This window comes from Pseudophryne corroboree, chromosome 6 (genome assembly GCF_028390025.1).
Source record: "Pseudophryne corroboree isolate aPseCor3 chromosome 6, aPseCor3.hap2, whole genome shotgun sequence".
In the NCBI taxonomy this organism is placed as follows: Eukaryota; Metazoa; Chordata; class Amphibia; order Anura; family Myobatrachidae; genus Pseudophryne; species Pseudophryne corroboree.
In genome coordinates, this window is record NC_086449.1 from 764,850,489 (window position 1) to 764,867,452 (window position 16,964).

At 40.4% G+C, this 16,964-nt stretch overlaps 1 protein-coding gene across 13 annotated transcripts in view; it reads right to left on the reverse strand.

Annotated features, from left to right (window-relative positions):
* The window catches only part of LOC134933410 (protocadherin gamma-C5-like), a 688,451-nt gene that overhangs the window by 335,592 nt on the left and 335,895 nt on the right, over positions 1–16,964 (reverse strand). Inside the window, exon 1 of one of the 13 annotated variants that reach the window (XM_063928591.1) lies at positions 8,594–11,200. The exons of the other annotated variants lie outside the window; for them this stretch is intronic. Within the exon in view, the coding sequence (XP_063784661.1) occupies positions 8,594–11,029 (2,436 nt within the window). The 5' untranslated portion in view covers positions 11,030–11,200. Of the gene's footprint in view, positions 1–8,593; positions 11,201–16,964 lie in introns of those variants that run through there. 13 annotated transcript variants of the gene reach the window in all.

Here is a 16,964-nt window from a genome sequence, read left to right on the forward strand (position 1 = left end):
ATTTAGTGTACATCATCTATCTTGTCTTGAATAATGCAGCATTCCTTATAACCCAGGGACTTCTTTGTTCTATGATTGATAATTCATAAAAATTAATAAAAAAAAAATGCTTTTTAAAACATCACAATTTTCTAAAATTTTAATTTTGTCTGTCTCTGAATTATGACTGAATATGATCATCAAATTAATACTTAGTAAAATTGTCCCCATTTGATCACTCAAATATATCCATAAGTAATCATTTCCTCTTATTATAGGGGTGTGCACCAGGCCATTTTTTGGGTTTTGAGTATTAGTTTTGGATCTGGATCTCCTTCATGTTTTGGCTCTGGATTGGTTTTGCCAAAACCAGCCTTGCGGGTTTTGGTTTTGGATCTGGATTTTTTTCAAAAAAAATCATCAAAACAGCTAAAATAACAGAATTGGGTGGTGTTTTGTTCCTACAGTATTACTGACCTCAAAAACATTAATTTCCACTCATTTCCAGACTATTCTGAACACCTCACAGCTTACAATATTGTTTTTATCTAGTGTAGGCCAAAAGGTTGCACCGAGGTAGTTGGACGGAGTAGCAGCAGCCCTTGGATGTATATACTGGGAGGACAAAATATTAAAAAAAGAATGTATTTTAAAAAAGACACATTAGGCACAGCTCAAGATTTCAGTTCGCAAAAATATGATTAAGGCAAAGAAGAATAAAAAAGACAATAGTTTAGATTTAATTTATTTAATTTATTTTAATTTCAATGTTTTTTTAATTTAATTTATTTTATTTTATTTATTTAGAATCAAATTCTTAATTTTCTCTAAGATATCTTCGATATGCATACTGTTCACTATATGAGTGTGGAGAGTTTATTTATATTCATTTAATTTACATTTTTCTAATTTATAATTATTTTAAATATTAATTTGAATTAATTACAATGTGGTAATGGGAAGAGTTATGAAAATAGGACAATAAGTTATAATAAGAATATGAGCTACAGACACCACATCCTGAAATGGTTGGGGCACGCCTGGATGTATTCTGGGAGGATACAGCACAAAATATAAAAAAAGATGTATTTTATTTTTGGTGGACTGACAGAACATCCCCAGATGGACGAAGCAGCTGCCGTCCCTGGATGTATATTAGGATGACACCACACAAAATATTAATTTAAATCTCAATATATAAATATTATTTTTTATATCACACACTGCATTTGCAGTGTCGCACAAATGAGTCAAAAATATGTAGAAGCATTTTTTATATCACACACCGGCGGTTATAATGTTGCACAAATGAATCAGAAATATATATAATAATTACACACTGTGGTTGACTACACCAACACCATCGCACAATGCATATATGAGTAAGAAATAATATACTGTGGTCTGACCAGCAGTGTTACAATACTTATAAAAATAAAATACAAATTGTGTAGTATATGGGTACAGCACAAACAAAAAAAATAGATTTTTTTTATAATTATAATTTTAGGCTTTTTATTTTTAGCCTTTAATATTTGAATTTTACACTAGGGCGGAGCCCCTGGATGGATGGACAGATCACCCCTTTCAGATACAGCAGACAGAGCAACCCTTTCAAATACATAATAGAAATATATTTTTGGCTTTGGATCACACACAGAGGATATATAGCAGTAGTAAACGGCAGCCGCTTACTAGTAGTCAGAGTGACACACCAATAGAAATATATTTTTTGCTTTGGATCACACACAGAGGATATATAGCAGTAGTGTATGGCAGTACTGGTAGTCGTCACTGAGTGACACACCAGTAGACATATATTTTTTGCTCTGGATCACACACAGAGGATATGTAGCAGTAGTGTTATTACTAGTAGTCACGGCGTGACGCACCAATTAGAAATATATTTGTTTCTCTGTATCACACACACAGCAGTAGTGTGATGCACGACTGTACACAGTCACACAGCCCTTTATAGACAGAGAACACATGGTCCTGACTCCGGACCTGACTACACAGCCACAGTATGCTATATGCAGTGCACTAGTATGCAGCGCCCTAACACAGCAGCACACCTACACACAATGCCACAGATGAACTGAACTCTCCTGCCTCCTGCAAAACAACACCTCTGCTCCACAATAATTCTCTCCTGCCCCCCTTCCTCCTGCAAAACAACCCCTCAGCTCCACAATAATTCTTTCCTGCCTGACCCCTTTCCTCCTGCAAAACAACCCCTCAGCTCCACAATAATTCTCTCCTGCCTGCCCCCTTTCCTCCTGCAAAACAACACCTCTGTTCCACAATACTCTCCTGCCCCCCTTCCCTTTTTCAGCACAGAGCAGTGAGAGCACACACAGTCACAGAGAGAACCAAAGGAACACTCTCCTGCCTCCCTTCTCCTGCCCCTCTTCCATTTTTCTAACAGGTAGCACAGAGCACACACAGTACACATCCTGTGCGTACACTTTCCAAGTCCGCAGTGAAAATGGCGGCGACACACGGCTCCTTATAAAGAATCCAAAACCCGCTAGATCCGACAGCGGGATGATGAAATTTTCCCTCGTTTTCGGATCTGAGGCAGGCATGCAAAACCGAGCCTACCTCGGTTCCGCCTCAGATTTGTACAGTTTTCAGAAAACCGAACCCGCTCATACACACAAGGCTGTTTTCCTATGAGACATTTATTAACAAAAATGAATTAGCTATGCTGAGTCAGAGGCCAGGTTTGACTTATTTAGTACTATTAAGCTAGAAGTTATATACATCATGTACTAGACCACAGATCTGTAAATCAAAATTTTTAAAAATATTTATAGTGACTTCCAGTCCAAGCAAACCTATACTACAGTATATGGGTCGCTGACAGACTCTACCAGTGTTGTCTGTTACCTCTATGGTTGAGGGCAGTGGCGTAAGTTCATCCCAGTTGCCCGAAGGCTAGAGAAATAGTGGTGCCCCCCTCATATATAGATAACTATATGTATGTATGTATATATGTATGTGTGTGTGTGTGTGTGTGTGTGTGTGTGTGTGTGTGTGTGTGTTTATATATATATATATATATATACATATATATATATATATATATATATAAATGTATATATACATATAGTGTTCTAAATATATAAATATATATATTTCACTCATTTCTTACCAGTCTGAACCCTAGACATATTACAATGAAGTCAGACACCCTACTGATAGAGCTATTTGCTTCTACATATGAAGTGAAGCTACTGAGAACTGTCATTTCAAAACCATTGTAACTAGGCAGATCTATGTAGTGTGCAGGCACACACTACATAGATATGTTCAGTCACTCACAAAGCTGATTATTTCTCTGCCAATTATTTTACAAGTATCATACCCAGAATTAGAACCCACAAACTACTGCACTGGAAGCAGACACCTTACTGATGGAACTATTTGCTCCTGTACAGGAAGCCTGAGAATTCTAACAATATGAAGTTACTTGTAAATGTCAGAGAAGTTAGGTCATGGATTTTAATCCTGGGTGTGACACTTGTAAAATGTGTATTTATTATAAAGAGGGTGTGACTTGTAAGGTGCAGAGAGGAAGAGATAGTGGCAGCTATTAATTAACCCAATTAAATGATGTTGCTGAACATACGGAACGGGAGGAAAGGTGCCCCCCTACAGAGTAGGAGCCCGGCGGCAGCCAACTCCGTTGCCTCCCACAGTTACGACTCTGGTTAATGAGGGTACAGCCACAGCAGCTCCATTCAGTGACAAATCTTAAATTATGACATCACCAGTCATGTGATCACCGCCACAATTTTTGCCCAGACATGTCTTCAAGGGGACTGCATAAGCCGCACACCCCAGAAGCACAGTAATTATGCCAAGGGAACAATGGGAAAGGCTTCACAATGAAAGCCTCTCTGCTAATACCGTACAGGACTGTCAGTCCCAGGGTGAGGAGTTTTATTTCTCATAGATTTCTAGTGTGACATATGAAGAGCAGAGAGAGCTTCCAATGTGAGGCCATGTAGTGCAATCAACTCCACCTACTCATTAGGGGACGCTTACTGGCGGTCCGGGCGGATTACTGGGGATGGAATGGATTTTACTGGGGACAGCAGTCCTGCAGTCACTAGGTAAAACTCTGGCACTGGAACCTTCCCTCTATGTCTAAGGGCCTTATTCAGCTTGGATCGAATCCGCGATGCGATCACAATATTCCCATTGTTAGAGCCAGTGCACACATGCTGGGCCCGATCGTGCCACGATTGTGCCATTATGGGGGCATGGCGGTGAAAATGGGGGCGGGTCTAGGCCATTTTTGGTTCTGTCGGGTGCAGCCAATGCAGTCCATAGAAGCCGATGATTTGTACATGCGCTGTTGCACTGCTGGGACTGTGCATGCCCTGGTCTCAGTAGGTGTTGGGACATGGGGCTGGCTGTCAACTCTACGAGCATGGGGGTAGGGGCTGCCCCCTCCTAAATGTTAGTAGGAGCGGCCACTGCAACAAGCAGATATAAACTGAGTGACTTTCTCCTGGGAGAATAGGCACTACACCTATTCTACAAAAGACAAAACATTGGTAGACTCAGTACCATAGGGGAGATGTATAAAACCTTGGAGACAAATAAAGTGGAGGTAAAGTACCAGCACATCAGCTTCTAACTGTCATTTTACAGGTTGTGTTTGAAAAATGACAGAAGCTGATTGGTTGGTACTTTATCTCTCTCCGAGGTTTGATACATCTTCCCCATGTCCCATACAGTCATACTGGCTTTACATTGTGACCCAATATCCTATTGAATTTATATTGCTGTTTCCTTTGTTTGCCCAATATAAGTAATATTTTTCATATATACAAATATGCCTTTTAGTAAGTGCTAGCATATACCTTTAAGCCATTTTCCCGGTACTGAATGTATAATTCACAGACCACGTGCAGAATACAGATTTGCATCATATTAAAAGAGTTTATATGCAAACTAATTATGGTTTTAAGAAATATTCCTAAAATACATTTCCAAACTACAGTATATGCTGTACGAAATGATTTAATTATATCTGGTTAAATAAAACATTATAAATGTACACTGTTATTATTAGTACTTCGTTTCTCACTTTATACTATTTCTAATTATCACTTTATAATTTACTGTATGTTGCACTTTTGAATTTTTTTATGCAATATCTCCTTTGAGAAGTATGATACCTATACCATAAGAAATAAAGGAGACCAGTTATTAAGGTCCAGATTTATCAAGCCTTGGAGAGTGATAAATAGCACGGTGATAAAGCACCAACCAATCAGCTTCTAACTGTCATTTTTCAAACACAGCCTGTGACATGAAAGTTAGGAGCTGATTGGTTGGTACTTTATCACCGTGCTATTTATCACTCTCCAAGGCTTGATAAATGGGTGCCTTAGGGGTCTATTTACTAAGCCTTGGATGGAGATAAAGTCGCTGAAGATAAAGTACCAGAGAATAGGCTGCTAGCTGCTATGCCACAGGCTGTGTTTGAAAAATGAAAGTTAGGAGCCGATTGGCTGGTACTTTATCTCCAGTGATTTTATCTCCATCCAAGGCTTAGTAAATAGACCACTTAAGGGGGGTACTCATGGAGCAATCCCAGTTTAAAATCTAAGCAATCCGACTAGATTACTTAGATTTTAAGGAGTGATCTCTCTGTGTGTACCCCCCACAGCGTTAGCGATGCGCAGTCCTGCGCGTCGCTATCACCGGTGCTAGATTGGCCTTGAGCGATGCCCCCCCCCACACGCTCAGCACACATTGCGCTGTACTGAGCAGGGAGAGAGTTGTGTGCTGAGGGGTTCGCTCAGCACACATCTATCCCCACATCTGACCGTGAATACGGGCCTTAAGTCTTCCTTACCATTCGCCAACATGTACTCAAAATAAAAACATGTACTCAAAATAAAAATGTGTACTTGTATTGTACTTCAACTATTATCATGCAAAAACTACTACAGCATTTGTTTGGCAAATCGACAATGTGACTAGTACACGTAAAAGTGGGCAATAAGCAGCCATCCAGCTGCTGTTGAACTACACATCCCAGCATGCCTGCCACATTCTTAGTATGTCCTAATAACATAACTATGGCAGGGTATGCTGGCTTGTGTAGTCCCACAGCAGCTGGAGGGCCACTTATTGCCCACCCCTTAGAGTGATTATGTGATCACGTTGAGCAGAGACAAAACAATTAATAATTACTTCTTTATAATGGATGCTATTCTGAGAAAAAGAGACCGCATATCATGTGTCCCACCATGCAACATTGTGTGAATATACTGTACATTGGAGGTAATTCCGAGTTGATCGCAGCATCAAATTTGTTAGCAGTTGGGTAAAATGTGCACTGCAGAGGGGGCAGATATAACATTTGCAGAGAGAGTTAGATTTGGGTGGGATATTTTGTTTCTGTGCAGGGTAAATACTGGCTGCTTTATTTTTACACTGCAATTTAGATTACAGTTTGAACACACCCCACCCAAATATAACTCTCTCTGCAAATGTTATATCTGCCACACCTGCAGTGCAAATGGTTTTGCCCAACTGCTAACAAATTTGATGCTGCAATCAACTCGGAATTACCCCCTATGTCACAATTGTGAGACAAGTACAAATTATAAGCCCTCAAAATACTATAATCATGTTTGTTTGTGGCTGCAATGCATTAAAGGTGCTATATGGTGTGAAAAAGACACTAAAGTACAAAAGTCCAAAACTAGCACTAGATGGCACAGTGCCTAAGTCACGCCATGCATTTCATGCCATATAGCGCAAGGACACTAGGTGAATAAGAACACAGCAATATTAAATGGAAAATACTCCTGGAAAAGCCCCCGCTTTATATCCCTGATGTTAAAGGTTTCCTTGTATTTTCAGTTGGCGACTCCAGAGAGTTGCAGCACAGTCCAAAATTTGAATAGGGAATATACTCCAACTGTCAGTGAGTCCCAGCTGGCAATGTTTGGCAGCATTTGGAGTGGCAGTTGGTGTATCTCCCTATTTGAATTTTGGCCTCACTGGAGCTGCCACTGTTTGCAAACAAAGGCACCTTTTATTGTTCCCCAACTTTAGAGATTTGTCTCAGTAATAAATTGCACAATGTGGGGAGAATTCAATTGATTTGTTTTCACCACAGGATATGGGATTAAGGGGGTCATTTTGAGTTGATCGTAGCTGTGCTAAATTTAGCACAGCTACGATCATGAACTTAGACATGCGGGGGGACGCCCAGCACAGGGCTAGTCCGCCCCACATGTCAGTGCTGGCCACCTCCCGCACAAATACAAAAGCATCGCACAGCGGCGATGCTTTTGTATTTGTGGAGTTACTCCCGGCCAGCGCAGCTCCTGCGGCTGGCCGGGTGTTGCGAGTTGCTGCCGCTGGCCACAGCGGCTGCATGAGACATCACGCAGCCATCGCGGTACGGCCCCCCAACGGTCCGGTCATGCCTGCGTTGGCCGCGCCACCTTTCAGCCCCCTGCCGCCCTGCGACCGCATCTGTCTCAGAGGCGATTGCTAGACAGCGACGACTGGCATGCACCGACGCACTGTGGCACTGGTGCATGTGCAGTTCCGACCCGATTGCTGTGCTGCAACAAACTGCAGCGAGTGATCGGGTTGGAATGACCCCCTAAGTTCCCAGATCTATCTGTTTTTGCGATTGCGGCCGCGAAAACGGGTTTGTTATTGTAGTTTTTTTCCGGGCAGGTGAATAAAATTTGTGATACTGCCGGCTACCAGGGCTAATTGAATTAGCCCCCGGTGATCAGTTAGCCACGGTAAACTACCGCAGCTAACCAAATTCCCCCTAAATGGGTTTACAGTATCAAAATCAAACAAGAAACCTAAAAAGCTTATATTACAGTATCATGATATTACTACAACAATGTGAAGGTGTCTCATGATGAGCAGTATGATTCTTAAGTCCCAAAATACATTTTATGCTATGATATCACATATTCACGCACATTCAATATTAATACTGCAGTTGATGTTGCCCTGTTTTTTTCACTTGCTAGTTCATTTTACTGTGTTATTCTGACACTTCACACAATTACTCTTCATGAAAATAAAAATAAGACATGTACAGCATTAATATATTAATTAATCACCCAAGACACAAAATAAACCAGTACTGAGAATTTTCCATGTCAAACTATCCACTTTAAAGTTCATTATCAACATAGTCTATGTCATTCTGTATCACACCAAACACATCTTATCTTTAGGGTATTCCGCGTAGTGCCAGTGGCAAGTTATGTAAAGACAGCCATGAGGAAAGTAGTCAGATCTCTTTGCTTTGGAAAAACACATTAATATACATGTGGATATGTAAATCATCCATCAATATAGTACCTGATTACATGCATCTGCAGTACTTTTAACTCTTGCAAATGTAATTACTGTATATCATGCAATAAAGACAACATGAGATTTACTAATATTCAGTGGGAGAGTATAAGTTTCACATTTTTTATCATGAACACATTATAGTGAATTTAAGGTAAACCTTGTATTGTTTATAGTAAGAAGTAAATAAGGTTGTACTTAGACATTATTAAACCAAACTACATGTGCCGTGAACAGTGTTCCTCACCTGTATTACCTCGCTGAACCCGCTATTTATGGAGAAGGAATCCTCGTCATTCAAAATATCCTTTAGTTGAGGGAAATCCAAAGGCCTTAAAAAGGTGAAATCAGTTCTCTCTAATGCTGGTGAAATGCAAGTACTATAACATTGATTTGTAGGTCTAGTCATCGTCTTCACCTCCATGTACCTTAAGGTACCATCTGAGTTCAGCTGAAGAGTCGGTTGGTTGTGACACTGAAAATCATTAACTTCGGATGCACCAAGACAGTTGCAATTACTTTGGGTACTCTTTGTCCTTAAACACTTGACAGTCAGAACAACGAATGTTATGAGAGACACTATGCCAACAGCTACAAGAGATATTATTAAATATAAAGTAACGTCTGATGATTTGTTCTGATCTGTCTGGTAATCTTGGGAGTTAGGCGTTTCATCATGTACAAACTCTTCAAATGATACAAAGATAGTAGCTGTGCTGGATAAAGATGGCTCTCCATTGTCTCTAACAAGAACCAAAATAGTGTAAAGGCTTTCATCTGACTCAAGTAAACGTCTCATCATTCTTATTTCTCCTGTATGTGAAGCAATTCTAAACATGGATGGATCAGATGCCTCCAAGATACTGTAGGAAAGCCAGGCATTATAACCTGAATCCAAATCTACAGCTGTTACTTTGGTTACCAAGTAGCCTGCAGATACTGGACGAGGTATTTTTTGATGCTCAATGGCTTCACTAGTCAAAATAGGGTAAAGAATTCTTGGATAATTATCATTTTGATCCAAAATAAATAAATAAAGAGTAGCATTCGATTTTAATTTTGGTGACCCTCCATCTTCAACAAAAACAGTGATTTCTAAAAGCTGGATATGTTCATAGTTGAAGGAGCGCTGAGCATAAACTTTGCCATTGTGCTCATTTATATATACATAGGAAGATATTGGAGAACCCGCAACATATATTTCTGACAGAGAGAATGCTAGTTGAGAATTCTCGCCATCATCCGCATCAGTAGCAAATAATGTGCAAAGTAAAATTCCTGGAACATTATTCTCATAAATGTACGCATTAAAAGAATGATGTGCAAAAATAGGATAATTATCATTGACATCTGAAACATTAAGAACCATTGTTCTTTTTGTGTACATTGTTGGAGATCCTAAATCTGTGGCAACTAAGTGGATAGTGTATTGAGGGGTAATTTCCCTATCTAGTACGCCATCTGTAATCAAAGAATAGTGGTTTTCAAAGGATTTAAATTTAAATGGGATCCCTGGTGTTATATCTAACTGCACTTCTCCATTATTGCCTGAATCTCGATCAATTATATTAAACAGTCCAACTACTGTGCCAACTGCTGTATTTTCTGGAACTGAGTTCTCCAAGGAGGTCACAAAAATTTCAGGAGCATTGTCATTGGCATCTTCAATTTCCACTTGAATAACACAATGTCCTTCCATTACTGGGACACCCTTATCCCTTGCTCTTACATAGATTTCATAGAAAGCAGTCTCCTCAAAATCAATACTTCTTTGAATATGAATCTCACCAGTAAGTGGATCAAGTTTAAACAACTGCCCCACCGATTTAAAAGTGTGATCTTCAAAAAAGTACTCAATTTCACTGTTTGGACCATCATCCATATCTGTAGCATTAAGTTTAATTAATAATGTCCCTGGCAGATTATTTTCTAACAAACTGGTCTTATAAACTGGTTGATCGAATGAGGGAGGATTGTCATTGTTGTCCAAAACTTGCACAGTTATCTTTGTAGTCCCCGATCTGGCAGGTTGGCCGCCATCTAATGCGGTCAGTATGAGGTGATGCTCTGCTATTTCCTCTCTGTCTAAGGCATTTTCTAAGACTAGCTCAGGAAAAATCTTACCATCTTTTAATTGTTTGACATTCAGTGAAAAATATTGGCTTGGGCTCAACTGATAAGAGCTTACAGCATTTGTGCCAACATCTCGGTCAATGGCATTTTCCAAAGGGAACCTCAGCCCCGGAGCTGCTAGCTCAGCAAATTTAATGAGTCGCTCATTATTAACAAAATGAGGTGAATTATCATTTATATCCAATACTTCAATCACCAAACTAAACAGCTCTAATGGCTTTTCTATTATCAGTTCCACAGGCAGCACACAGCTTGCACTAAAACCACACAGACTCTCTCTGTCTATCTTTTCATTCAGTAGCAGTTCTCCGCTTTCCAATTTAATAACAAAATACCTCCTGCTTTCTTCAGATCCCAGTCTCAGTCTCCGCTCGTAGATTCGTTCAGCATTCAAGCCCAGATCATGAGCTACATTTCCTATAAGTGTACCAGGATCAGATTCCTCAATCATGGTATAGTAAAACTGTGCACAGACCCTTTCCCGGCAACCAAGAGAGAAAATATACAATACTTGCCATAGCCAAGCATTCCAACACTTCTGGTAGTCCATTTTAATTGAAATACTTCCCTGGGATTAACAGGCACAAAATGTCAGGTTGTTAGATCAATTCAAAAATCATGATGTGGTCTGAATTAATCCAATAAAGCAAATTAAATCCTTCCCAACTGTTCCTTTTTTCAAAGCGACTTTGCATAGCTTTGTTATTCTTACTGATCAAAGTGAGAGAGGGAGGGTGACTCACTGCCGGGGGTGGAGAGAAGGAAGACAGTAATAGCAGATATTATGTGCTAGCTCATAAGATTATTGGTTGAGAGGTACTCCCACTCTTCCAATGACTAAAACTGCCTTGGCATTACAATACATACTAATATCATAGCATCAGTAAGTACAGAACAGCCCGTATCATCAAAGGCTCATTTAACATCACTAAGCAGCAATTCTGGTGTAGAAAAGTTAAAAACCAGATTGTAAACAATAAATAAAAAGAAAACCAAAGCTAAAAAATGCAATTATTAATTTTGACTATTTATTCACTTCGCTACAGCAGATGGATCAGAAATACAGTCGCTGAATCTGTCCTTAGTATACAGTAAATTCAATCGCTTGACATTTTGTAATTATACATTTGCTAATTCTACCATGGCGATATGCAAATCAAATAAGAGAATTCCCAGCATTGAAAAAAAAAAAGACATAATTTAAGGCTCGCTTTACCTGACTTAAAAGTGAAAATAATGTTATCATCATTCATGTAACAAAGCAGAAATGTTAAAGTTACATTATATTATTTTTGTATGTTCTAGAATGAATTCAGGATTCTTTTTCTGTTCCAAGAACACGTGGGTACTGAGTGCTGAAGCCCCGTCTGTTGCAATGTTATTAAAATGTGACTGAGTGGGCAGTTATCAAACATAATTCTGCAGTAAAGCTGCTTATAGACATGATTATATCATTTGCTAACAAGAATCACATATAGCAAGTATTATATACTGTAGCCAATAGTTCATATTATCTAGAGGTATATAAATGTCTTTACACTGGTTGTTTTATACATATTTTCAGATTTTATTTTAAATTCTGCATTAGTATAAAAAATAACTGCTGGAGCTGAAATCATGTAACTGACATGCAGTATAATGTAACAGCTGTGTCAGACATCACTACTAAAAGTCGATATTGAATGATTTTTGTTCGATGTTTGGACAATTTTTTTTAATGATTTTGTGTTTCAGGGTCTAAATCACACATTTACTAACAGATTATTTTTAACATCCTTTTAAAAAAATGTCAAAAATCATTTGTTAGTAAATGTGGGATTTAGGGGTATATATATTTAAAGTAGATTTTTGGTCGATGTTTGATTGATGTTTGATCGATTTTGTATTCCAGGGTCTAAATTCCACATTTATTAACAGATGAATTTAGAAAAAAGTTTTTTAAACAATGGCAAAAATCATCTGTTAGTAAATGTCTGATTTAGACCCTGAAACACAAAATCGACCCAAATCGAATTTTAGTAAATATACCCCCATATTTCACTATGGAGAGATGTGATTGCCATGTAGCTAAAAGTTGTGATTTAAGCATATCTGTCACCAATTCACATTGTCTGACTCGGTTGTTTTTCTATTTAAATATGTTTTCATTTCATTGTACCTCTTTTATGCTGGTATGACTTGCTTGCTTAATACCAAAGGTTCCTCGATGCTCCTTTAGGCAAATGAGCTAAAGGAGACAGTCTCTGCAGCAGCCTCATAGTGTAGGAATAATTTACTTATGTTCTAATGTTAGAACCTTTATACTTTGCCGTTTTATAACCACCAAATTAAATAAATTGTGCATGAATAATATTTGCACCACTGCTGTCATAAGAATTGCAGACATTACAAAACATAAAAGTAAAGATAATTATTATTCCCAAGAAGGAATGCCATACTTGTGTCTTATGCCAAATAATACACTGAATGTGTAAAGTACAATATCAAGAGCCACTGCAGACAGAAGACTAGCTAGTTACAGTCTTGCTGACTTTAGACCTGTTACAGACACCCAGTAGATAGAAGAGTTGCAGATGACAGGATGACTTTATATTAAACACAGACCATCTGGGTAGATGCATCATCACTTGGAAAGTGATAAAATGGAGAGTGATAAAGCACCAGCCAATCAGGTCCTTACGGCCATGTTACAGGCTGTGTCTGAAAAATGTCAGTTAGGAGCTGATTGGCTGGTACGAAAAAGTACCAGCCAATCAGCTCCTAACTGACATTTTTCAGACACAGCCTGTAACATGGCCGTAAGGACCTGATTGGCTGGTGCTTTATCACTCACCATTTGATCACTTTCCAAGCGATGATGCATCTAGCCCTATATCTTTTACAGATACTTCATATATTTCAGTCTGCAATTTCAAATATAATGTGTACTTCAGTAGATATTGTACATGCATATTTGTCATCTACTCCACTGGAAATGTGTTACTTATGTGCTTGATGCAAATTGCTTTGAGTGCACTGATAAGCAGGTGCACTCACAGCAACATATCCTGCTGTACCGAGACTTGCCAATGTGTTGCACTTGTGATCAGGTCTGTAATACCCCTTTCACAAAGCACAAATAACCCGGCATCAACCCGGTTTATTGCCGGGTCGACGCCGGTCGCTGTGCGGTGTGAAAGGGTCACTCCCGAATTCCCAGGTCACCTGACCCAGTAATTCAACCTGGGAAAAAAGAAGGGTTATTCCAGGGTTATTTCCAGGTCAGATGCAGTGTGAATGGGTTGCCAGGTAGATGTGATGTGACCCGGGACCCGTTCACAGTATAGGCAAAGATGGCATGGAGATGATCTCATCTCCCAGTGCCATCTCCGCACCCACCCCAATGCCGCCTCTGTCCTCGCCCCCGATGCCAATATGACCCGGCAATATGCTGGGTCAGGAAGCCAGTTGAAAATGGTCCAATGCAGGGTTGCACCTGGGAAGAACCCGTTTCCAGTTCACGGGTGAGACCCCGTATTTGCGATGTGAAAGCAGTATAACTTGGGATGTACGAGCAGTGCCCGCATGCTCTACTTCCTTAATTGGTGGCCCTGCCTCTTAGGCATGACATCATGGTGTCACAGATGTTGAGGGTGGGGTCAGCACAGGGTGCACTGCCGCTCTGTTACAGCACAGCTTGTGAGTGTTGGAAGAACATAATGCACCTATTTAAGATCTGATCAAGTGATTGGTTCTATTACAGTAAGTACTGTACATTTTGTTACTTACGGTTCTCTGCCTTTTTGCTCTTGCTTGACTCCTAATTTTGAATGCAATCTACAGATGTGTCCACCGTGGTTGTTGCTGAAGTCATTTTTAACAGCCCTTCTAGTTGCGCCTAGACCCGTGTGAGTTTATCCCCCGCAATTGCGGCTTATATGCAATATGAAACCAGTACGATGCACAGGCAGACTACACTGACTACACTGATTAATATGATATGAGGCATGTGTATATTCTGTGTGTGACTTCAGCTGTATCTGTATCTGTATATGAAATGCTACATTACAGTTTCAGTATGGAAACTGTAATGTACAGTAGCACTTCTTACACAGATACAGCTGAAGTCACAGAATATGCATACTGTATAATACTAATCAGTGTGTTTTATTGGCATTGAATTGCGAATTCAGTAAGATGCATTTTCAGCGGAGAAACGCGGCCGTTGCTGGCCATGTCGCACAGGAGCTGGCAGCTCTCATGCACCCTGTGACTCATGACATATGGAGGTAGGAAGCATCTGTACCTGCCCTAACTTTGGCTTTGAATTTAGACTTTTGTCCTAGGAACTGATATGAATTTGCATCTGTCTGTTGGTAAACTTGGATGGACATAGGGGGTCATTCTGAGTTGATCGTAGCTGTGCTAAATTTGGCACAGCTACGATCATGATCTCAGACATGCGGGGGGACGCCCAGCACAGGACTAGTCCGCCCTGCATGTCAGTGCTGGCATCCCCGCACAAATACAAAAGCATCGCACAGCGGCGATGCTCTTGTATTTGTGGAGTAACTCCCGGCCAGCGCAGCTCCTGCGGCTGGCCGGGAGTTGTGTGTCTCTGCTGCTGGCCGCAGCATGCCCCCCAACGGTCCGGCCACACCTGCATTGGCCGGACCGCGCCTACTAAACGGTGGCTTAACAGTGCCGTTCAGCCTCCTCCCGCCCAGCAACCGCCTCTGTCTCAGAGGCGATCGCTAGGCAGCGACGACTGCCATGTGCCGGCAGACTGCGGCGCTGGCGCATGCGCAGTTCTGACCCGATCGCTGTGCTGTGACAATTCTGTGCTGAATAACACCTCTGACTAATGCTGACCATAGACTGCAGAATTGTGCAGACTCTCTGACAGAACAGATGAGTGGAGGAGTTTTGATTTTATAATCACTGTGGGGCATATTCATCATGAAAAAAATGTGAAATGTGAAACTTAAGTTTTCAATTCTCAAGCTTTCATTTCAGATTTTTTTCGGTATTCAGCGTGCCTGTATGCTGAAATGATCACTTCCGACAATCAGCTACTTTTGCGGAGACAGCTTTTCGAAAATGGTGCAGTCTTCTCCAGCTGCTTTGGTCCTTAAAGACTCTTCGCAGCCTGTCTTCAAGCTGCACATTTTGAAGACAGGCTGCAAATAGATCGAAGCAGCAGGAGAAGATGCGGACAAAAGACAGACGCCCACAGCCCCACCCCTCCACCGGTACGACCTGAAGGCAGTGTCAGTAAAGTGTCCGTTCTGGCCAAATCCTTGCTCCACCACTCCGCCACTGCTGCTGTGACCTCACCATTGTCCCCGGCTGCTCGGGAGACGGGGGGGGGGGAGCTGTGGGAGGTAAGAGGACACAGAAGGGAGGGGTATTTTCTGACCCCTCTGCTGCATCGGGAAAGTGCTCACCATCTCAGGATGGTGAACAGTTTCACTATCAAACCCAGAAAAAAATGCTTTTTCGGAGTTTGATGAATGTACCAATTTCTACATTCCCATGCTAAAGTATGGGGAGTGTAGAAATGATCAAAGTAGGCTGTAACTAAGGAGATATTAGTCATATCTCCTTTGTTACAGCTTTAATGAATGAGGAATGGAGATAAATATATACTTTTTTTTTAAATATGAAAATTAAAGCATAATGAATATGCCCCTGTGTTTCCAATCCCTGCACAATGTATGGAATAGGCTGAATGATGGGCAGGATGTTGGGGCATGTTTGGTAATCAAATCAAATGATTCCGACTGTAATTTATCATTCATGTCAATACAGTAATCTATAATCATTCACAATGTTCATTTCATCAATTGAGCTGAATTGTCCATTGTATGGCCAGTTTAAGAAAGGGAAAGTGACAATATAATGGCCAATAAATTTAACAGTGCACATATTTATGGAAAAATGCAGAATTCTGATTGTCAAGAAACCTTCCACTTGGGTGACTGCTCAAGAGACTGGTACTAATTACCTTACTGTGACTTCTCCTTCTCAAGTTCAACCTAAACCAATAAAATACTTATCCTAAAATTCCTCTGGAGACTCAAATTCTTTCATGATATTTATAGCAAACTGCAAAGTACATTTAAAGTTAAGCATCAAGTGGTTGTTGTTATATCCTTGTTACACGGTTTACAAATGTAGGCTTTTGGTCTGGACCTATAATTCACAGCAATTGTATCTGTTGAGGCATTCATGTTTATCCCAGATGTGCCTTCATGCAACTATCGTAGTTTCGGTATATGGTGCGAGATGCTTGACGCAATTTAGATGCTCCACAATAGGCGGCACAGCAAGCATTTTCATAAATATTGGGTCTTAGTCACATCATAGCCACATAAAAAGCTGTTAAGTGTACCAGGGGGTCTGCGATGGCCTGTGATATGGGATGCATTACGGTTGCGTATGTCATGTGGGTGACAGTCTGTATCATTTGGGGCACGGTGGTGGTCCATTACAGAACATGGGGC